The 25,202-nt window shown below is 37.7% G+C and overlaps 1 protein-coding gene across 1 annotated transcript in view; it reads left to right on the top strand.

The window, feature by feature from the left end:
- Positions 1-17,071: 17,071 nt before the first annotated feature.
- Positions 17,072-25,202, top strand: part of RPGR (retinitis pigmentosa GTPase regulator) — a 52,597-nt gene continuing 44,466 nt past the window's right edge. The window contains 1 exon segment of the mRNA XM_072414457.1: positions 17,072-17,241. Coding sequence (XP_072270558.1) covers positions 17,208-17,241 — 34 coding nt within the window. The 5' untranslated portion in view covers positions 17,072-17,207.

The following is a 25,202-nucleotide window of genomic DNA, read 5'->3' on the forward strand; positions in this document are numbered from 1 at the left end:
CTGCTTTCTTAAAGAATCACCTTTACCATTAAATCCAGAGATATGATGCCTTTACATCACATCACATTGTATAGATTGGTGTGCAGGTGGACAAAATCTCTTTAAAGTGAACCCAAAATCTCTTTAAAGTGAACCCAGCCTAAATTAAAAAAATAATAGCAGATATTACTAGATATCTGTAATTACTTTTATTAGCTACAAAGGTTGCTTCTGTGTCTTTCTGATTTTGCTTCAGTTTGTTACTTGGACCCGAAATTACCATGTCTAACCTCAATCAACAGCTATTCTCATCCAACTAGTTTTTTACTGGGCCATTACTGTTGGCAGGGCTTAGTCATAAAGTAAGGGTGAGCCAGGTCTCAGCAATTGATTTAAAGAATCTTTGCATGTGAATAAAAGTAATAATAATTTGTAAACGAGTACATGCCAGGTCACTTCAAATTTTGCATTTGGGCATCTACAGAGAAGTAAATCTCCCCACAAGGATTTAATACAGAAAAGCAGCTTTTCTTATCAGCTCTTCTGTACTGTCCCTAGCATTGCTCCATTTCAAGACTGAACAACAAACAGGATTTTCAACCCACTTATTGTGAGCAGAGGGTTTCAATGCTGTGACCCCTTTCTTTGCCCGACCTGCAAGAAAATATAAAGGTACCACATGATGTCAGCAGCATTTAGGATTCCCAGGATGCTTTAAGAAGTAGAAGAAAAAGAAGACATAAAAAAATCTAAATCTAAAACCTAAAAAAATCACAAATGTTTAGTATGTACTGTAACATGATTTTTGTTTTCTTGTTTGCAGAAATCTTACTGTTTTTTAAAAGCAAAACAGGCTTTTATACAAATATATTTGGTGGATGCAGGCATGCAGAAGTCTTCATTGGGCAGGCAGGTATCAGCAGGAGGTCACTAAGAAGAAGCAGTGGCCAACAGAGCAGAGCAATTTTTTTACATAAAAGACGGGGTCTCCGGCATGGTAAAGAAACAGCAGACAGGGACAGTGTCTAGCAGATAATGTGCAAGCAGCACAGTACGGAAAAGCCAACAGCAGCAAGTCAAGTTAATATTGGTTGCGGCAACACTTAGAGTAGTAATCTAAGGCCAGGTCAGAAAAATAACCAAGGTCATCCATAAGTATCCACAGGGTCGGGCTAAAGAACTAATATAACTATTCAGCAATGTAATTGGACCTGAAGCAAGCTGTTTATTGAAATGTCCCTTCTGCAGTGGTAAACAATGTCCCTTCTGCTACTACTACTGCTCAGTGTATGATGCCAGATATGCCAGATGAACAGGATTTACGTCATCCCACATCAAAATGGCTGGATATTAGCAGAGGAAGATGGTGGTGCTCAAGATGGCACTGGGCAGGTGAGTGTATTAAAAAAATGCAATTAGGCTGGTAAGGATATTTTATTGCAGAAGGGATACGCTTTTCACCTCTGCAAATAAAGACATGCTTGGTTCAATTTTTAAAATAAATTGGTTTAGTTCCAATTTAAATAGTCTACTTGGCAACATTGTAGAGATTAGGCAGAGATTAGGCATTAACGTTTACGCCCTAATGTCCAGCCATGTCCTTAGATGCGGAGCCATGTATGTGCATGTATTGGTGCACAGGGGCCAACTATCTATCTTGTCTTCTCTTACATCGGGGGTATATTATATCGGGGTATGAACACAGTCAGATCTTGTTTTTTGTAGACTTGAGCTGTATCCAATTTTCAACATAACCAATTGGGGAGTAGCAAATATAATATTTCTGGTTTGTTATTATACTGCTGCTTATTTGAAATACTATTTCATTTTAACTCTGTTATATTTATTTGGCATTTGAAGTTACAGATTAAATAACTGACTAATATTGCATCTCCAACATCTTTTTCAAACCACGGGGAACATTTTATAAACCACTAATTTGTAGTTGCCTTGAACATTTGTTATTGATGCATTGCAGACAAAATTCATGGTGCGTTCGGTTTGTTCTTTGGCAAAGGGAGGATCCCAGCTAATTTTCTAAATTTTGTAAAACAAATAGGGGGCTCGTCTTTATTGGAGAGAAGTGAATACGCTTCTTAAAGGCCATCTTTTAATGCTTATTATTTGTTGCAACTGTATAAATATATAACAGGTATGTAATGGAGTCTCCTAAAAAATCCAATGGTTTTGGAGTGATTTCTGAGTTTATGTGGTCAATGATTTTAGGTGGTCAGTTTCATTTACTGTATTTTATAAGTGATAGGAGAATATCTTGACTTCTCTGCTTAGGGAAAAATTCAGGATGGCCTAGTGTTGGCGTAAGGGAGAAACTAAGTTTTTGGTTGGGATGGCCAAGTATAATGGTAAAGTGTTTGAGAAGGGGTGTCTGGCACTCTGGGTTCAAACTGCTTTCTAACAGTTACATTCTTTTAGTAGAAGAAAAAGGCTCTGATTTTTGAAAGACTACAAAGAAAAAAAATCTATAGTCATTATAATTTTGCTTTGCTTAGAATAGCATTCCAAATAAAATTTCTTCAAACATATTTTATTTTTATGATTAATATATCTTAACCAAAATATGTACAGACAAATTAAAGCCTAGTTTATATGGACATCATTTTAAAACACAAAAAAACACCATACAGTGTTTGTATTCATTTTTAAGTGTTTACAAAGGCATTTTGAACCAGGTCATGTATTAGAAGAGGAAAAAACCCCTATAAATATCCTGCAAACACCCTTAAATTTGTAGGCATTTACAAGTTTTTATGGGCATGTTAAATTGGAGCTATAGCTCCACAATGAAAGACTTTGTACTGGAGGGATTTTTATTGCAGAATGGTCAGGAAATACCTATTCTACAAAAAAATATACTCACCTGCCTGTTCATCATTTTTTTTTCTGTGCACAGCTTAGTGTGCAATGTCAGGTACCCCAACATCCCCTAGGGCTGTTTGGATTTAATAAATTCCTCTGTGCATGTATGGCCACAGATCTCAACCTGGAAAAGGCCAGAGTGAAGATGGTGGTTCCTGCAAACAAATACAGCTGGCAACATATGGACACTCATAGTGTGGAAATAAACCTTAAAATAAAAAATTGCAATCAGGCAGTTAAGTATATTTTATTACAGAAGGGACCAATACTGCAATAAAGTACCTGCCTGATCAAAGTTTCAAACACAGGCTTTTAAATGCTGTGTTTTATGCCGGGGAAACAGTCCATGTAAAATAAGCCTGGCTTTTATAGTTAAACAGTTAGTCAGGTTGCAAAAGACGTAAGTCCATGTAGTTCAACCACTAGGTAAATAAGCATACTACAAATCAGCATATCCCTGATAAAACCCGATAGACATAGTTGATTCCTTTTTGTATTTCCCATTATAGGTCATACAGGGTTTCTCAGCTTTTTAGCTACTACACTTCTAAAATCCAACACGTCTCTGAAGAGTTTACTTACCTGCCATTCTCCTTCCCCACATAAATATTGTATAAAGGTTTATTTCCACAGACAACAGCCGCCTCTTACTTGAAATTACATGTTTGTTAATATTTCCTGTCCTGTGCTGTGCTCATCAGATGCTATCTTTTCTTATTCAAAACTTCTAGCAGAAGTCAACTGTGAAAGATAAATAAAAATACCACATTGATCAAAGTCATTGGTAAACAATTCTAACTGCTGTCTAGAAATTGGAAAAAAAGAACTTCTAACAGCTGCTAAAGATGACAAATAAAAAATGAGTTTTTAAGGCATCAAGATAGCACAAAATATAATAACAATGTCAAAATATTTATTTAGTTATAAATTACACAAATAGTTTTACAATGCAATAACAATAGGTTGACATTTCCCAAGGTAGTATCATGGACAAACAAGTAAAAGTTATATGCTAGTAAATGACATTGATACTCCTACAATTTTGGAAATGATCATTTAGTCTAAACTATACTTTCTAGAACTTTTTAACATGGGGTAACTCTTGAAAAAACCTGGATGAGAAACACTGGGTTTGTGACAAACATATCTCACAAATTTTGACAAGGTTAGTAGAGAGAGCTGCTTCTTCATAAGTGGCAGACATTAACTGGAGGTCAACAACTAAGGATAAGTACATCCAAAATGAGCCACACCTGATGAGACACCTAGCTGGAGGGGTACAACAAGCTGGGGGAAGAGAGGACAGCGGCAAGCAGGTCCACCTATTGGTAGCTATAAAGTGACTATTAAAGAATATTGCGATGATTTAAAATTTTATACTTTGTTTTATTTTTAGGCTTTAAAAGTCCCATTTAGATATATTATATACCAGGTAATCTGCTTGTCATACATGTTAGCAGCTGCAGCATATGGAAGCCCATAGACATTAGATAGAATTTGGGAAAGGTATAACTTCAGACCAAGCTATAGAGCAAGTTACACTTTTGATGATTTATTCTGCTTCATGGTTAAAAGTTAAAAGTGAGAAAGAAAAGTTTTACTTAATGTCACATATACATGTATACTCACGCAGTCACAAGATATAAGTATGCCTTATGATGCTGTGTATTAGAGAACAAATCTTGGTTTGTTAATTTGTCGCTCCTCCTACCCAACCACCTCCAAAGGTATAACAACTTTGTTTATGTATAATACTCCTACTGCATTATTGAGCTATTATAACCTATGCCTTTCTTTGGAAATGTCCACGCCTTAAAATAACTGTAAATGAACCTAAAGTTTTTATTTATTTTTTAAAGCTGTCTGATACGTCATCAGAATATCTCTAAATGCTAATAAAAACCTGAGTCATCACACATGCTTCTGAAACTTCCAAAAAACAATCATTCACATACTAAATCCATGATATTTTCCAGGCACAAAAAGCAAGCTAATAGCCCCTTAACAATCAGATGGATGATTGAGTGATATATGATAAATGAACTGAGATCAGTGGGAGGTGAGTATGAATAGTACATAACTAATATAATATAAATAATATATATAAATAACAGCTTCCTAAGGGACGCATCAGGCACACCAATATTTGTTCACCAACTCTCTTCACTTATATCAAACAAATAAAATTACCCTGGAAACACTAAAAAAACATTGCGCACTTTGCATGTAGTGTGCCTGTAGTGTCACCCATGCCTATTTTCTACAGCTACTATGCTAACATTTCAGGGCCTGTGCACTGAGTCTTTTACCTGTAAGGACAACCCTGCTTAGCTCTTAACTGCAAGCTTAAATTTAAGCCTAGCCCATTACTTGAACCCAGCTCCTTACACAAACCTTAACTAAACCCATAAACCTACACTTTAATCTAAACCTTTAAAATTATTTAGTAGCTGTACCTATAGTACTTAAATCTTACATATAAAGTTTATCTAAAGAATACTTAAGAAAGAAGTTCATAGTAGTTTATGACCCCCCTTAACTTAACTTCTTGTAGAAACTAAACTTAATTCTAACCTTAATGTAATATACCATTATCATGCCAGTACTAACTACATTTATTTCTCAACTTTATGAAATTTGTGAAGCCACAATTTTCTAACAGGCTGGATTTTGTTTGTTTCCATTACATGGTAGATTTATGATACTAATATTTTGAATAAGAAAGATATAAATGTTTATGTATTTTCTAGCTAACAGGACGTGAAAGGGACTTTACATTTTCTTGTACTTGCTGGAACAAAAAAAACGAATGCAGTTGCTGCAAAGAACTAAAAACTGTTAAACTGCCATATGGCATTTACACTCCCAGAATGTACTGTCCCCAGTATTAGGCTTGCCAGAGGCATAGAAAATACATTTTCTGTACCAATTAAGCACCTAACAAAATTGTCACCTTTGTTCACTTCAATTGAAGAAGGGTTGGAAACAAGGAGAGGCATCTAGTTCTGGCTTATCAGCAGAACAACAGTAGTGAATGGGAGAGGTTTTTTAACCTACAAGTCAAAAGTTTCTTTATATCAATGGTTTCCAGGCTCCATAGGCTTGAATTTTCTGATCCATGACATTTATGCTTTAAGTCCACCACCTAGTCAAGCAAAACACTTTCAGTGTTCATATTTGTGAGTATTCTTAGACAATTTCCTAAACAGAATATAGGCACATACTGTACAAAATAACATTTTGTCGAGCTTGTCAAATTGTGATGATATCCACCCTCCCATAAAATTAAATCTTAAAGGACCCCTTAAAAAGTCGATTATATCTTTTTCATTCATTGTCAGTTGTTACTTATTTATTTCTGCATTTTCTTAGTATAACTATTCAATGTTCAGAATATTTTAACATTGTGAAATGCATAATTTGGAAACCTTGCTCAAAATGGTATGCCTATTTATGCATCAGTGGCCCTGACAAAAAACTGCTTTGAGTTGCAAAGCCATCCCTTCCTGCTATTATTGTTAAGATCCAGCCATCGCCAATAAGTGCCAGTGGCAGTGTTCAGCAGCAGCACAGACCAGCTTTTAGAGTTAGTATGCAAACTGTGCGCTTTATTGTTCAGCAAGCCTTGACAGAAAGCTGATTCACTTTGGCAAAGGGATAGCCTCTGATCTTGGACTAACCAGTAAAAGTAACTTTTACAGATTAAAGGCAGAACTGCAGCTAACCTATGTTTTGTATTTTTCATATTACAACTATCTGATGTGCAATAATTAACATTAAACATCCTGGTTACAGTTTCAACACTTATAAATCCCTCCTACGTTTTTCTATGGTAATACATAAAAAAGGTTCCCCAATACATTAAAAGAGCAGTTACTGTACTGAATAGAAGAATCATAGGCAGCTAAGAATGGGGGGTTACCCATTGATTATTTCTAAAGTTTTTTTTTTCTCTATGATCCGCTAATGATTACACATTCCTCTATGGCCACTAATCATTGCCAAGACCACAGTATCTCTGAAACTGGTCCTGGCAGATCCATTGAGCTGGAGGTAAAAGGAATGGCATCTCTATCCCTTGCTTCTCTGTATGAAGGTCATGTCTTCACTTTCCTATTCATTTGCAGGTAAACCTTAACAAGCTGGGTTAATGTAAAATGTTCTGATAACAAGATCAGAAATGGACTTGAAGAGTGGATATTGATTTACTGAATATACACATTTTAGTAAATCAGCCGGATATAATGGTCCATTTCTACTTTTATGTCTGTGTGGATTAACATTAAGTGCAGCCTGGTTTTTAGAAACATATATTTTAAGTTTCCAGATTTCCTGCATACAAAACACATGGAAACAAGGAGCAAAAGTACCTAAAAGCAATATTAATTGACATTTACATTCTTAGAATTTGGTACAAATATGCTTTTACAGATGATAGTGAACAAAAAACTGTACAGTATACTCAAGGCTAAACATAAGTCATTCAAGAAAGTCTAGAAAGGCAAAATTCAGTATCTCCTAAATTAGGGACAGGGATCATGCTAGGTGTAAGATATTGTCCAGAATTACCTTTTTCCTTTCCCTTCTCTATCAACCTCCCTGTATTCCTTCTTCTATTTCCTCCCTACCCCCTCTATACAGAGAGGAACAGGATATACACACACTATGTTTTTGATACACTGTTGAACTATACAAAATCTGATTGGCAATACAACAGTAGAATATATAACAAAAGGAAACAGACCCAGAACAATGCTTTGAATATTCTAAATTGTTACATTAGCTGCATCTTGAAAAGAGGAATGAAATAATTGAAAAGGAAACTAGAAGAATAATAAATACAAAAATAATAAATTTTTACAAAGTATAAGTGAAAATGGGCCTCAAGGCTTTTTTCTAACACCTTCAGAAATGGGGGCCAGACATATTCCATTTCAATACTGCTATATTTAAACTATAAATAAGGCATTGTAAATGAGTGTTCTTGCTAACAAGTTGCTTTGATAAATACTGTAAGTAAAAATTTTAAGAGTTGCAGCAGTACAATATACTATAAACAAAGAAGATATAATGGGAGCCATAGTTTTTAAATTTTCCATTAGTCCATCTTTACAACTTAGTGTTGCAGTAATGTGTATGTTAGAGCAACATACAATACAGCACAGGTGCATTATGTGACTTTGGTAAAGAAAAAAAAAGTCAGGTAAACTTTCTTGTATGATGTATGTTGGGCAACTTAAAGGTCTACTTTTACAGAACACTATTTATTATGTGTGTGGCTTTTCGGACATGACACCGGCCATAAAATATAAGTACTCCAAATTGCACATATCTTTTTGCCCTCCCACCTAATGTATCCCACACTTCCTTTCCCCATCTTGTATTTAGCCCCATCTTTAACCCCCCATTGGGGTTAGGTTCACACTTGCCCTGGGTCACCCGCACTGCAGTGCTGGTTCTTAAAGGACAAGCATCTGCAGATTTTAAAACCAGAGGCAGTGAACGGTACCATACCACTTACTGTTGCCCCTGTTCATTCTCTATGGGGCAGCATCAGGAAGCGGTAACTACACTGCATTGCTAGTCTGAACTAACATCTTAACTGTGCAGGTCTACCTAATGTAAAGAAGATTTAGTGGCCGAATATAACAATTGCTGAGAAGCATGGCTGTGTGCTGGAAATAATTGTGCATCCAAGGTGACAGAGATTTGAGTATTGTAAGGTGTGAGGATAAATCAAACGATGCAATATAGATACATAAATGTATTAGTGAAAAAAAAACTTTTTAAAAGGTGATATTTATTAAGTTCAACTTTTTCAGTTGGTTTTTACTACTATTATCTTCAGCAACCTGTGTCAAATACAGCTGATAATAGTAACCCTATTAGCAAGTAACATCTATCACTGTTTAGTTTATTAAGTCTTATGTAATAGTGGAAGAAAGGTACAGCTTCTACTACTGTGTATCCTGAATGTCTTGTTAGGATATTATAATATTTATGACTCAATATTTGGACACTACAGTAACCACATTTCTTATTTAATAATACATTCCTCTTGATATGTGGTCCAGTTTGTGAATAAAAAATTCTTTAATAACATTTGGTGTCTGCAAGTATTGTATATTGTCCAGTACAATTTCCACTGTGATTCATGCACTGTGCCATAACAAGCATATAAATGTTGCTTTGTGTGCTTCAAAATTATCCATGGACAAGCTGTCAAATAAAAATGTGGATTTTCTCCACGTAACATCTCAGTAAATAACTGCATTCCATTGAATCAAGAGAGAGCTGTAGTTGGCTTTGTGCTATAGTTCCATACGCTGATGCCAACTTTTCTCTCATTTTTATTAACATTGAATAAATGTCTTTCATTGAAAGGTGCAATGAGCCTTCTCTAGCTCATTCCCTGCATGGGTGACTTAATAAATTTCATTGTTGTGCTGCTTGCTAAAGTCAGAGTTATTTTTTTATTAGAACGGACATTTAGAGTAGAAAACCCCCAGCTGATTGGTTTGACCTTAGAATTTACCAGCTAAGACAGTGTATGCTTGCAATACAAGATAGGAGTCATTTTACTACCTAATGTCCTTTACAGAAACAATATGCAAATAGCTGAGAGATTTATGCATGAATGGTGGTTTTTTATTATGTAATTGATTTCAAATTCAATGAATTTGTACAACCATTGTACTAGTATTTATTTGGATGGAATGGATATGATCCAGGATTGAAAACGTTTGCTAACAAATAGAAAATTACTTTAAGGAATTCATTCCAGGTTTGCTGGATCACCCAGCTTCACTGATGGAAGTGAATCCTCTCCAGCCTTGGAGAGCTTTAATAAACCAGGCCCTTAGGGTCTGTGTACTGAGGTCTGTTATTGGGTCTACACTGTGGATTGATAATTGACCCCCTTCTTCTGTTGTATTCCTAGGGTAATTTTGTCACCTTGTGCTAGTTAAACCCTGTGCTCCTGTACTTTGAGTTCCTGTGACCATGAGATCTTGTATTACTGTATGTCCAGTAAAAGTCTATATTTTGTCGCTGATTACACCTATTTGCTTCCTGTCCTGACCTTTGGCCCCTATCCCAGATCCCCAGTGTCTACCTTTTTTACACTGCACTGCTTCTCTCCATGGTTGTTACCTTATGCACAGGTGTGCCTGAGGGCCACAAGCAGGTGCAGTAACCAGTTTAGTACATCATTCCTTGCGGAAAGCTCTGGTAAAGATCGGATGGGTGCCCTTAGGATGGGTTCACATTTGTCTCTTTAATGTACAATTTAACATGGCTTCCTGTACCTTGACAGCTGCTTTTGCACTTGCATGGCAGTTCTGGTTCAAAATGAACCAAAGAAAAAAAAATAGCTTCTGCACCTGTTACAGCTGGTGGGTATGAGAATACTGCTTTGAATTTTATCACAGCAGATGTGCTGTATGATCAGCTCCATATAGGAAGTTTTAAACTCAGTGCCCCTGATTCATCAAGCAAAATCGGATTATCGGTCGCGCATTCGTATTAGCGATCCGGAATCGTGCGCGATCGCGCTATTCAACAAATCGTACGTTCGCGCTCCCAGCGATCGCGGATTTCAATGATGAATCAGGGGCATTGGGTTTTTCACATGACTCTTCTGAACAGATATAACAATAGTGTCAAAGGTTTAAACTAAGTTCCAAACTAGAATAACTATCCATTGCACCAAAAAATCTCTGTTCTTTATAATTGTATTTTTTTATTTACTTATCTAATTTACAAAATACAATGTAGCAACATTCCTTTTCTTTATTATGCCTTAACAAAAATAAGCTACAATATAGAGTAACTAGTATAACTTAAATGAGGCTTTCATTTGCTATTGTCTCCTTTACTCCATTGACCCTGGCTTCACTGCCTAATGCCAGAAACTGATGAGGTTGCCTCTCTGCTTACTCTCTTTCCTTCTTTTATTTAGTTTTTTACATGTTCATAGCACACCTGATTGGCTCCCAGTCCCCTCCCCCCTTCCTCTTACAGTTCTGCTGCATTAAAAATATCAAGAGGTCTAATGCTGGTGCTTAATTGCATTTAACAAATACATTTAGTGATTTATTAATGCATACACAAGTGCATTCATTTGAGTTGTTGAATCTTTTAGACTAAGAAATGATGTACAAATTTGTAACCAATAGGAAACAATATAATAAAGACAAATCAACATAAAAAGATGTAATATTAAAAGTGTGGTACTCAGTAATAGAAGTCAAGGAAGGAGAATAAAAAGCCAATAGGTTTCATATAGGTAGCATTTGGATATACAGGTGGTCACGGGGTTACATACGAGATAGGGACTGTAGGTTTGTTTTTAAGTTGAATTAATATGTAAGTCAGACAGATACATTATTTTAATAAATGCAATTAGGACAGATATTTATCTCAACATATTATTAGGCAGCATGGTGTCAGTTACTGTGTAAAATCCTCACTGTGAGCTAATCCCAAACAAAGCAAGAAAAAAAAAATGATGGAGCTTAGACATTTATTAACTTCTGGAGCAAGCTATGCTTTGACATGCAAAAAGAAACAACTGCAGAGTTTGTCTTGGTCATTAAAGAGTTAGAAGATGTTGAAGAAGAGCTTACTCCCCTAAGATCACCCACAACTTCAGCTGTATTTAGCAAAAGATTTCTTCTGTAAGTCATGCAAACGGCCTTGCTCCCCCCTCCAGCCTCTGTCCTGCACATGAGCAGCAGGGAAGCCCCGTTTGCATCTAGGAGTCGCCCATATAATGGATGTCCTTAACCCGGGGAATACCTGTAGTGATAATAAAGGCTATAGGACTAAGTGCTGCTGGGGTACAAACAACTGGGATCACCCTCAGGCTTAGAAAAAGTGATTTGTTTAAAAATGTTTTGTAAAAAGATTCACCCAGCTTTCAGTTGTGATTTTTCACATATTCTGCATTGAATATAATTAGAAACCTGTATCTTTGGTGAAAGATCGATGAATCCTAAATGAAAGTAGTTATATATAGATAGGAAAATGTATGTAAAAGCATTTTTAAGCTTGTATATATGGCACCAATTTAGGTCTAAAGAGGCAGCAGGGCTGGCAAACCACCCCTGAATGCTGCATGAGGCATCCAAAAAAATGTGCAGCAACACTGCCGCCTCCAACTGCCCACCATAAAAAGAATCAAGAACAGACCCATTCTGTCCAATGTTTATTATTTTTGTTTTTAATTTTGAGAAGTAAAATCAAAACATCTTCCAGTAGTGATTTCTGTTCCTGTGACAACTCTCTAAAATAAGAATTCATTTTCATAACTTACATCTACCAGCCAAGTGAAGAGTGGGATACACCCAAAAATGTTTTTGTTTACTTCAATTTTTAAGCTTATTTACACTAAAATAAGTATGCTCATTCTGAAAGTGCAGTTGGTTTTCTTCTATCACGTCAGTTTTTTTCTCCACCGCTTATAATAATGCTATTACTGCAGGGTGGATTTGTATAGGCTATTCATTTACACGCAAGACAGTGTGGTCAGAGGTTGCTCGCTCCTCTACGTAGTGAATAAGCAAAATTTATTTTCTATTTACGCACTTATTTCCTTTCTTTAAGATAATGTCTGACGTAAATAAAAGAGAATCTGGGTAGCATAGTATGATTTCATTTAACGTAAGCTGTAAACAGTAAAAAAAAAACAGGAAAGATAAAAACATTTAATTTTAAGAGAGCAAATTTTCCATTATTAAGGGTGGCTCTCTGTGACTTGCACTGGGAGACAATATTGTCCTCAAAGAACACAGAACAGAAATGGGAATGTTTCAAGTCTGTTCTACAAAAGCAAACTGAAAAATATATTCCAATGGGTAATAAGTTTAAGAGGGTGAAATTAAAACCTATGTGGCTTACAGCTGATGGTAAAAAAGCCATAAGAGAGAAAAGAAGAAAAGGCCATTCCAAAAATATAAAAATGAAGGATCACCTTCATCGTTTGAAACCTAACAAGAATATAACAAAAGATGTAAAAAAAAGATAAAATGTGCAAAACTTCAAAATGAAAGACAGATTGCAAAGAAAAGTAAGGCAAACCCCAAAAATGTTTCAAATATATTAACAGCAAATAGTTCAGAGCATGTAGGCCCCTTAAAGGATGTTGCTGGGTTGGTAACTGGTGATAAAGACAAGGCAGATTTACTAAACACTTTTTTTTAGCTCTGTGTACATGAAGGAAAATGGCAGAGCTTAAGTCAAAATTCATAATAGCAATGTCACTGCCTTAAATGAGTCACAATGGCTCAGAATTGATATGACTGAGAAACAGCTTGGAAAAATTAAGGTTGACAAAGCACCAGGACCTGATGGATTACATTCACGTGTCCTCAAAGAGCTGAGCTCAGTTATTTCAAAGCCATTATTTCTAATTTTTAGAGACTCTTTAGTCACTGGCAAGGTACTGATGGACTGGTGTAAGGCCAATGTGGTTCCAATCTTCAAAAAGGGAGCAAAGTCATTACCAGGTAACTACAGACCCATCAGTTTAATGTCCATAGTTGGAAAGGTCTTAGAGAGTTTGATAAAGAGCCACATAGAGGAGTTTCTGCTAGAAAATAATATTATAAGTGATAGTCAGCATGGCTTCAAGAAAGACCGAAGTTGTCAAACAAATGTACTCTCTTTTTATGAGGAAGTAAGTAAACAGGTAGACAGTGGAATAGCAGTTGATATAGTGTACTTTGCTAAAGCATTTGACACAGTACCCCACAGACGGTTATAATGCAAGTTAGGGTCGATAGGTTTAGAAAAGTCAATCTGTAAATGGACAGAGAGCTGGCTTAAAGACCACATCCAGAGAGTTGTAATTAATGATTCATACTCTGAATGGTCTAAGGTTATTAGTGGTGTACCCCAGGGTTCAGTGTTGGGACCTTTACTGTTAAACATCTTCATAAATGATATAGAGTTTGGGATTAAAAGTACAATTTCTGTGTTTGCAGATGACAACAAACTATGTAATGGAATTATGTCCATACAGGATGTCTATAATCTACAAGCAGACCTGGATGTACTGTTTAATTGGGCAGCCAAGTGGCAAATGACATTTAATATAGATAAATGTAAAATTATGTACTTGGGGCTAACAACCTGAATGCTTCATACTGTCTAGGGAAAATACATTTGGGGAGGTCAGAAATGGAAAAGGATCTGGGGGTTCTGGTAGATCATAGACTTAATAACAGCATGCAATGCCAAGCTGCAATATCTAAAGCCAGCAAAGTACTTTCTTGTATTAAAAGAGGAATAGACTGCAGAGATGGAGACATAATCCTGCCCCTGTACAAAGCATTGGTCAGACCACATCTGGAATATGCAGTCCAGTTTTTGGCACCAGTTCACAAAAAGGACATTGTGGTATTGGAGAGAGTGCAGAGATGATCACCCTGTATAAATATATAAACAGTCCATATAGAGAACTCTTCCCCATCATTACAAAGAACAACAGGGCACTCTTTGCATCTGGAGGAAAAGAAGTTTAATCTCCGGATAAGGAAGGGATTCTTCACTGTAAGGTCTGTGAAAATGTGGAATCAGCTCCCTCAGGAAGTAGTTTCAACAACTACTATAGATTGCTTTAATAAAAAGCTGGATGTTTTTCTAGGAGCACAGAATATACATGTAAAGTAAAGTAAAAATAACAGTGACTGTTGATCCAGGGAACATCTGATTGCCTCATGGAATCAGGAAGGAATTTTTTTTCCCCTGTGGAAGCAAATTGTACCAGGGTTTTTTTTGCCTTCCTCTGGACCAACTATGTCTTATAGGGTTTTATATCTGGGATATATTTATTTCCCTAGTAGTTGAACTTGATGGACTTATGTCTTTTTTCAACCTAACCTACTATGTAACTATGTAACTGTGTAACTATGTCTGGCTCTGCTGTTTCTCATCATAAGTACCTAAACATCCCTGATTATTTTTTTTTTATCTGTGGCAGTTTCACCATTCCTAGTCAAAGGGCAAACATCAGCACATTTGTAGAGCAGACCTATACACTTGGTGATCAAGATAAGTCTTGGGCTCCTCTCAAGGTGTGCAAACAGTGTGTCGAAGGTTTACAGATGTGGACAAAGGGAACACGTGATAAGTTGCCATTTGGTAAACCTATGGTTTGGAGAGAGCCAGGAGACCATTTCAGTGACTGTTACTTTTGTATAGTGAAAAGTTTAGGATATAATAAGAAAAATAAATGTAACATAGAGTATCCTAGTCTACCATCGGTGATACGCCCAGTGGCTCATTCAGATGAAATCCCAGTGCCGGTTTTTGTTACACTACCCTCTCTTGAAGGGTAGTGACAACAATGATGAAGACTTTGAAATTGAAGAGGACTCTGTTCGTAAGGGATTTGATCAGCATGAGTTGAGTGATTTGACATGTGATTTGGGACTATTGAAGAAGGCTTCAGCAACTCCTAGCATCAAGACTGTGAGAAAAACTTACTTGAAAAAGGAACGAAGATATTAAACTTTTGAACCAGGGAATTAGCATTTCTGCAGTACTTTAGAACTAACAGTGGTTTTGTGTATTGCCATAACATACCTGGTTTAATGGAGAAATTGGGAATTCCAGTCTATAGCTCAACTGAATGGCGAATATTTATTGATAGCTCAAAGCGGAACATAAAGTGTGTCCTCCTTCACAATGGCAATATATTTGGGTCAGTCCGCATTGGCCATTCAGTTTGTCTTCGTGAAGAATGTGCAGACATAAGGAGAGTCATTGAGTTGACAAGTTGCAATATCACCAACACAATTGGGTCATCTGTGTTGACCTTAAAATGGTATGCTTCCTTCTTGGTCAGCAATGCGGATACACCAACTATCCCTGTTATCTGTGCATGTGGGACAGCAGAGTTCATGGGAGGCTTTGGATGGAAAGGAATTGGCCTCCAAGATCTGCCCTAAAACCAGATGATCCAAACATTCTACATGAGCCACTTGTTGATAGAAAGAATATTATATTCCCGCCTCTGCACATGAATCTGGGTCTGATGAAGCAGTTCGTTAAAGCTTTGCCAACTGAAGGAGACTGTTTTAAGTACCTCATTTTGGCATTTCCTTGCCTTCCATTTGAAAAAATAAAGTGTTTGATGGTCCACAGATTTGGCAGTTCATCAAAGATGAACATTTCATCAGGATAATGTCAGCAGTTGAAAAGAATGCTTGGTTATCATTCAAAGGCATTGTCAACTTTTTTGGAAACACACAAGCAAATAATTACACAGAAATTGTCCAGAAACTCTTGGAGAGCTACAAAATGCTTGGCTGCAATATGAGCGTCAAGGTACATTTTCTGCATAGCCGTCTTTCTAACTTCCCTGAAAACCCTAGCACGTTCATTGAGGAGCAAGGTGAACGATTCCACCAAGATTTGAAGGTCATGGAAGGACGATATCAGGGTAGATGGGATGTACATATGATGGCTGACTATTGTTGGAGCATCCAGCGGGATTGTCCTAACACTGAACACTCCAGGATAAGCTATAAGGGTAGATTTTTACCTTAACCGCTTACCCGAATAATTTTCAAATGTTTTACTGTAAAAAAATGTCATATAGTAACAATAAATCCTGTCATAGAGTAACAATGAACAAAAGAAATAAAAATAAACAGTACGTTCAAGTTATTATTTCATTATTTTTTCATTGTATGTAAAATTTTTATGTTCTTTGACAAAAATTTTCCCCCCTTCTCAGCTCCCATTTCTGTGGAAAAATTACATTGCATGAAACCGTTCTGTGCTACAAAAATGTTTGGGGACCGCTGCCCTGTAACTTCAGCTTTTGAATCTAGTTCTACTTTACAAGGATAAAACTTGGAAAACATGTTAGCGATTCTGTCACATCTACCGGTACTTTCTTTTTTTTCATTTACTTTTATCTTTTTTTTCATGTGATTTTACAGTAATGTAATGCAGGTTCAGGTGATATGCATGATAAGTGAGGTACATTTGTAGTTGTATTAGGATTAAATGCACGAGCAGAGAAAAACTCCTGATCTTGCAGATTACAAATGTAAATGTTTATTGTTATTTCCCCATAATCTTTGTGATTTCCAATCAGGAAAATCATTTTTAGCAGTCCCATAGTTGGGATTATTGAATGCAGTTCAGTCCTCCTGTCGCACAGTGGCGGTGTGGGACCGCGAGATGGGTGGACGGCCTCCGCCTCCGTTGCTATAGACTTGCAGTTTGTTTACTTCCGTTCAGGGATTCCAGGCAGAAAGAAAGGCTTCTTACGGATAATGGCTGTATGAGGGGATTGGAGAGGCAGCAGCTGAGCCCCAGGCACCGGTACTCCGGGAATGGCCGCCGAGGAAGAGGAGAAGCCAGTGCCTGGTAAGTGCGGGCAGCAGCACCTCACCCTGCATCCCTGGCATGAGACACTGACATGTTCTGAGTGGGTGACAGATGTCAGGATTGCACCGTGACAAGCACTGCCATGATTCATAGATGACATGGAGGCAGTGTGATCACTCACTACATGTTCTGTCTTCATTAGAATGTGATTGTCACTGACATCTAAATATTATCCACAAAGTCTGCAGCACTTTTGTGTTACAGTAAATTACTTGATTTAAAGTTTATCCAAATACATTTTATTTAATTTCCCTCAAGCAGCTGGAAATAATCTTTTATGATCGTTTTCCGGTGACAGTGAAATGAATGAGTGCTGTACACACAGCTCTGTTCATTTCTATGAAGGGGGGAGGGGAATGAGGAGAAGGCTCCCAGCTGCACCCTCCTCACATATAGATCTAACAGCACTTGTCTATGGTCAGACATTTAGTGATCTGCTGCGGCGATTGCTGTGTAGTTTTAGATCTCTGTGGGGGTAATTCTTCCCATACAGATAGCAAAAAACACATGACAGTAGTTTTAAAGTATATCTAAATCCATTTTTTTTTTAAAGGGTTTGTATAATGAAGGGGATGGTAAACTGATCAGGGGATGTACATATTCCACTCTTTTAAAGCTTACCTAAACTCCGACTCCAGAAAAATTCAGAACCCTTTTATAAAAGGGTAGACAACCCTTTTATGTAAAGTAAAAATTCTGTTTGTTTTTTTTAAGGGCAACACCCTAGGCTGAGAATGAATGGAAGCGCCTAGGCGATCGAGAAATATTGGAAGGCAGAATTATTGCAAAGCCTTCTGAGATATTTTCGTTACACATCCTGGGAGGCTCTTGGGTGCTCCTTCTGCACATGCCTGAGCACCTTGGGCATGCGCGGAAGGAGTCCTTTCGTCAAAAGGAAAAAAAAATTACCTATCTTATGCATGCGCAGTGAGAACGGCAAGTTTTTTTCCTATCTACATCACCTGATCTCGGACCTGTGTCAGGTGACATAGGAAGAAGAACCTGGAAGAAGAGAAGAAGAAGGCGGCGCGCTGGCCCGACAACGGGTACCAGGGTGACGCGGGACCTGATGGAAGAGACCACCGGACTGATCGACTGCTTTGCGGGATTGAAGGTAAGTCTCACTAATAGACATTTTTGGCTCTGGTGGCAACTCAAACACACATATACAAACAACTCAAACAAACATATACAGGTAGTCCCTGGGTTACATATGAGATAGGGACTGTAGGTTTGTTCTTAAGTTGAATTTGTATGTAAGTCGGAACAGGTACATTATTTTAATAAATACAATTAGGACAGATGTTTGCCAACATAATATTAGGCAGTGTGCTGTCAATTACTGTAAAAAATACTCACTGTAAGTTAATCACAAACAAAGCAAAAAATACACAAACTTTATGGAGCCTAGACATTTTTTAACTTCTGGAGTAAGCTGTGCTTTGATATAAAAAAAGAAACAACTGCAGAGTTTGTCTTGGTAATTAAAGAGTTACAGGAGGCTGCAGAACAGCAAAAGACTTCTTCTGAAAGTATTGCGAACTGCCCCCCCCACCCATCATATCAAGCCTCAGTCCTGCATGCAAACAAGCAGGGAAGCCCTGTTCGTATCTACGAGTTTTTGGTATGTCGGATGTCTATAACCCCCCTAGCGGTAAGTCACACTCGGACTCAGGGTGGATTTAGTCTACCAAAAGTGGTAATCCCAAGTCACACGGGGTAGCTTTACACTAAAAAAAAACCCCACTTACCTTGTTCCTTCGGTGTCCCCCCGCATACTGCTGGTCCCTGCAGGTCCTGGGGACGCGTCCTTCTCCTCCGATCTCCAGCCGCATAATGCAGCGATGATCTCCTGGGATTCCTGGTGACGTTGGTGCATACGTCGGTTCGTGTGGGCGGCTGTTTTTGGGTCACAATACAGGGGCTTCCACCCACCTACAATTTCTTCTCACCTGGCTTAAAAAACTTTCTGGGTTCAACTCTGTCATATGAATGTCTTTACTCCTTAGCTGGCTGGTTTCTAGCAATGCAGTGTTTATACACACGCCGCTTTCTCCATGACTAAAAACAGGGAAAAACAACAATAATTTAGTTCAGAGTTAGGTTTAACTAAAATGCAGGTATTAGAGGAAAGGTTGAAGGCTTCTGTGACTAAATTATCAGTTTATTCTTCATCAATGTTCACCAAGAAGATCAAAGGGCTCGGTGATGTGTTGATCCTTACAGTTTCTCTAAAACCCTGGAGAATTCCTAATATATGCTAAATACAATGAAATAAAAAAGCTTTGTGCAACCCATGCCCAGTATCCTTGTGCCTGTTACCAGTGATAAACCACATGTATTCAAAATATTAAGCTCAAAATAGATTAGAAGTTCAACCTTAAAGACTTGTAATCAGGCAGGGTTTTTTTGAATAAAGTGACAGGAGATGTCCTTTCTGCAATAAACATTCTTACCTGCCTGATTGCTCCTTGGGATCTCAAAATCGCTGAGCTGTGCATGGTAGGATATCAGACACATCCTGGCTTCCCTGTGGTTGCCATCACTAAATGAGTGCCTGTGCAGACGTTATTTCATCCCAGCCAATCAAGATGGCCAAATATCTCAAAAAGGAAGGAAATGGCTGCATCCTGCGAAGGAACAGGGACAGGTCACTATCACAGCGTTTAGTTGTGCTTAATCTAATCATACCTTCTTACCTTTATTTATATAGTGCCTGCATATTACGCAGACTTTACAAAATCCATAGTCATATCACTAGCTGCACTTTAACCACCTGAGCGTTACACTGAGGTCTAGATTTCTGTACCAAAAGTGATCCACTGTTTTTCATGAAATTTTTTTTTTGAAATTGTAGACCTGTAACTTACAGAAATATGTCCGAACAAGGGTTCTAGTAGATAATATGAATAAAAAAAATGTATTTACTTTTATTTTTTTTTTTATTTTTTTCTATTGGATTGGATACCGGAGTTTGTATTCAATCCAATACAAAATGAGCGTTTGAATTTACCAGTTATGTACTTTGTATTAATTTTATATTATTTTGTATTGGACTGGATACGCAAGTTTGTATCCAATCAAATACAAAAGATAAATTTGAATTTCCAAGTTACTTACTTTTATTTAATTTTTTTTTATTTTTTGTATTGGATTGGATACGGGAGTTTGTATTGAATCCAATACAAAATGAATGAATGAGTTTCTATTTGAATTTCCCACACACGCGCCGACGTCATCACGCACGCAGGGAGAAGCCTTCCGTTTTTTTTCTCCGCCGGATGGCTTCTCCCTGCAGAGATCATCCGGCGCTGGATGAAGACGGACGTGGACGATCAGCGGGACCAGGTAAGATACCGGCCGGGATCTTGTGTTCAGCCGGCCGGGCGGCGGAACGCAAGATGCCGGGCAGCAGATCTTACCGGTCCCGCTGGCACCCGACGCTGGAGAGGGGGATCGACGGACGACGATGGACGGAGGACGACGCTGGAATAGGAAAACGTAGCTGGAATCCTTACCTCCATGGTCCCGCTGGATGTGCACAGCGGGACCATGGAGGTAAGGATGTGACAAAATTACGGGGTTAACCATCCTAGCCATTTTTTTTTGCCCGACCTTCGTACGGGCATACCGGCTAGGTGGTTAAAGGGGCTCTAATGACCCTACGCTAGTCATACGTCACTACCACATTCTATGGAAAATTTGAAGGGAAAGCCAGTTAACCTAACTGCATGTTTTATGGATGTGAGAGGAAACCAGAGTTTCTAAAACCTATGCAAACTGGAAGAACATACAAACTCCATGCAAATATTGTTCTGGCCAAGATTCAAACCTGTGACCTTGTGCTGCAAAGGGGAAAGTGCTAGCCACTGAGCCAAACATGCTTTGTTCTCTTACTGTCTTTCTCAATGGTGGTAATGCCTGTTTAATTGAGCAAGTATTAAAACTAACTTAACCACTCTGTGTAGAAACCATCATCATGTGTGCAGCGCTGTTAATAAGACCATCTTCTGATGTTAATTTCCATCCTCCTTTCTCACTTCATACCCCTGCTTCTTTCTCCTTTCAGCCCTCAATCCACATCACTGCTGCACACCTTTCCTCCATTTCCTTAATGCACCATTCTCCTTACTCTCTGAAGTCCTTTCTCCCTCCACCAATTACACATACACTTGGAAAGGATCCGTTATAAATTATTCACTGTGTTCTTTGCTATGTCTAGAAAGCTGAGACACCGATAGCACCAGTGTTTTGGTGTCAAGTAGAAAGAATAGAGTGATGAACTTCTAAGATAATCTCCTAGCAGTAACATGATATAATGTATTTTAATAAAATTGCAACATAGGATAACCACGTTTAGGCAGAGATTCATACAGACATTTAAAAAAAAAAACAAGGGTTAGGATTCCCCCAATGACAGAAAGTATGACTTTTTCCCATGCAATCCAGCACAGATAAGTTTTGTCTGGCTTTTCACTATAAATACACAGATAAAAGTAAGTTTATGGACTAGCTCCCAGACTCCAATGCAGAAGATTCTTCAGCAAGCTTAGCTAAGAGATTGAAGAATGGTGATTTGGGATGCATGACAAGTATGAACTCAATGCAGGGAGGTCTCTCATTCTCTCTCATTCCACACCTTGTAACTAGCAGGCTGACACCAATTTTATATTGCAGTTTACAGTGTCAGTTCTCTGACTTGACTATAAATGAGCATTGTGCCTTCTGTTACGGTAAATTATCGAAACACCTTTCTGCACATCTTTCATTAAATTAAAACATATTTGTTTCTCCACCATACGAGCAATGGGGCCTGGTTGGCTTAGTGTACTAATTGGTACCACATCCCCCTCATAATTATACAAATTCTAGTTTTCCACAAATAGAAAAAGTGTTTTTGAGAATTTTTAGGCATCTTTATTAAATACATTCAACATCAGTATAAAATTAATTTATTAGAAGCTTAAAAACAATCTCACTTTGAATTCAGTGGATTGTGATGTTATACAATCATCAAAACACCCATCTGTTCTTGATGCGTTTCGCTGCTGCATTTTCTACTTCTTCAGAGCTGTGAATATACCTGTGATAGAATTTCCCATTAAGAGTTCTTCTGATGAAGGGGGAGTAAGTGTCCTCTATTCATGTCCCCTGTGCTTGGGAAGACTTGCAACAAGATCATGTCTTTCATACTTGTGTCTGTGTGTATAGGATGACTTGTAATGAGAACGTGTCCTGTATGCATGCAAAGGGGCATGTACGGAAGAGATGTAAAATAAGGCCTGTCTACATGTTTCCTGTGGTTATGGGATGAGCTAAAACAAAAAGATCTTTTTATACATGTTCCCTGTTTGTATAGGGTAACCTGTGTTAACCATGTCTCCTCAGTGCATGTTTTCTATGCTTAAGGTGAGACTTGTACCAAGAACATGTCTCTTGTATTTTGTTTTTGTTATAATTATTATTGGTATTAATATTAATAAACAGGATTTAGATAGCACCAACATATTACGCAGCTCTGTACATTAAATAGGGGTTTGCAAATGACAGATGAATACAGAGCTTATAATCTATGGGGGGGGGGGGGAGTAACACACAAAAGGAGGGGAGATATGTAGTGGTGGAAAGTAGTGACGGTTTTAAAAGACAGAAGAAGATGGTAGTCAAGTATTAAAAAATGGGTTTTGAGTGCTCTTTTAAATGAGCAGAAAAAAGGAGCGAGCCGAATAGGACGATGAAGACCATTCCAGAGAGTCAGGACAGCTCTAGAAAAGTCTTGGAGTCGTGCGTGTGATGAGGTTATGCGTGAGGAAGTCATTAGTAGGTAATTGGAAGAGTGAAGAGAGCGGCTACGGGGGTATTTTTCTAACAGGGAAGAGAGGTAACCGGGACAAGAACTGTGGAGGGATTTGAAGGCAAAGCACAGGAGCTTGAGTTGGATTCTAGGGGGAAATGGAAGCCAGTGAAGAGAACTACAAAGAGATGCAGCGGAAGAGGAGCGGGGGGAAGGATGGATGAATCTGGCTGCAGCATTCATAATACATTGTGGAGGAGAGAGTCGGGTTTGTGGAATACCAGAGAGGAGGATGTTCTAGTAGTCAAAGCAATGTGTCCATTGGCTTGGAACTGACATTTCCCCTCAAAATCGCATTATTTCAATGAAAGAGTTATGTCCGTTAAGGCTGTTAACTTTTAAAAGGGTCAGACACAGTTATTGTGGAAAAAAAACAGATATTAAAATTGCCTGACTCTTTTTAGAGCACTCCAGGCATGGTTAAAAAGCGTTTTTCTTGGATGTCGGTCATTGGATAATTGTATAACCTGAAGCATGCAGTACTGTTTATCACACGTTGGAAAAAGCTGCAAGTTTTGAACTGATTCACTGTGTCTAGAGTATTTAAAATTCAATCTGCTCTCATTTGCATGAATATATATGCTTAACTAAGTCTGGGGGTTTATGCAAAGATGCAGGTGCAGGAAATGTCTTCTTTTATACAGTTGTACTGTTGCTGTGCCATGTCTGACACTATCTGGTAAAATGCTCCAGTAACCAGGAAAATAGGAAATTACTCCTGTCATTAGTGATTTTATTATTCAGTTACATTTTTAGTATTTTGTATTGTTATATCATAAATAAGCTAACTATGGATTTCATGTTCCTTGTATTCTGTTAGTAATTCACGTTTATCAGAGAGGTAGCAGATTTGTAAAAGCTACAAAATTATCCTGATAAGCATTTTAAAGAACTAAAGAGACACTTCTGTCTGCTGGCTTCAAGTATGTTCATATGTTCAACCTGTAAAATTAAAACAGCTTTTCAGAACAAACATAATACTATATGAAAATCTCCATATTTTCATGTGGAAATCAATGTTTTTGCCCCTAACTGTGGTTTTCACTTGAAGCCTTGGAAACTGACCCTGTTTCATTTGAAACTCTCCTCTGGCTTCTGCCGATAGTCCACCCACCCTCCTTTATACCCCCACCATTGTTCAGGTTAAAAACAAGTTGGCGTTATTTCTGTCGAATGAAGATGAGATAAGAGATACCTAACGACTTTGATGGATCCAGTACCATTTTATCCACCCCCCTTTTTTCCTATGCCCAGTCTTCTTCACATTCCTGTCCTCTCTTTATTTATTTTGGTTGTGTTTTCTGTATTCTTTCCTGCCTTTTATAATCTCAGTTTTTAGTTAAATATTATTGAGATTGGAGCCTATCAGGTACCTGCAGTAAGAAGTATATAAAGGTTTTCCAGTCTAAGCTCTGTTACAACCTAGTCTGATTTTAGTTTTTCTCATCATATCCTGGTGCGTCGTCATAGTTTTCCTTATGGTATATGTCTTTTAGACATATTAGATAATGTTTGCACAGATTATTAGATAATGTTTGCACAGATTATTGCAAACACTTTTGGGAACCTTGTAAAGGGTGACTTCTAACTGTACCTATGTATTGTGTTTCTATGGTGTATGTGTTTTGATGTACATCTTATAAAAAGAACATAATGACACTGTTTAGGTTTGTAGGGTATTTAAATACAGTTTCAAAATTTGACTTCAAATTTGACTGCATATTTATAGGCAGCCTTCCTACTGGAATTTTAAAGCATAATTTATGCTGGGGGCCTTTGCACTAAAGTCAAGTGTATTAGCCCTATATTTTAATGTTAACAATACCACCTAACATTTTATCTTTTGTTTTGTTTAATAGGAGACATCTAGAATTGTTTATTGTATCTTTTGCAGTGTCCTGAAAAATCCAACTTTTTCTGCAAAATAGCAGTCTACTTTCTGGGATATTGGGATGCCTAGGGATTCCTGTTCCTACAGCCCTATATGTGTTCGAGGGGTGCTGAGAAGTTTCTGGCTTTGCCCAGAAAGAAGAGAGCCAGAGTTATGAAACAACACATTTATTCAACATATTCCCCCGAGACTGAT

This window comes from Pyxicephalus adspersus, chromosome 1, assembly GCF_032062135.1.
Source record: "Pyxicephalus adspersus chromosome 1, UCB_Pads_2.0, whole genome shotgun sequence".
NCBI lineage: Eukaryota > Metazoa > Chordata > Amphibia > Anura > Pyxicephalidae > Pyxicephalus > Pyxicephalus adspersus.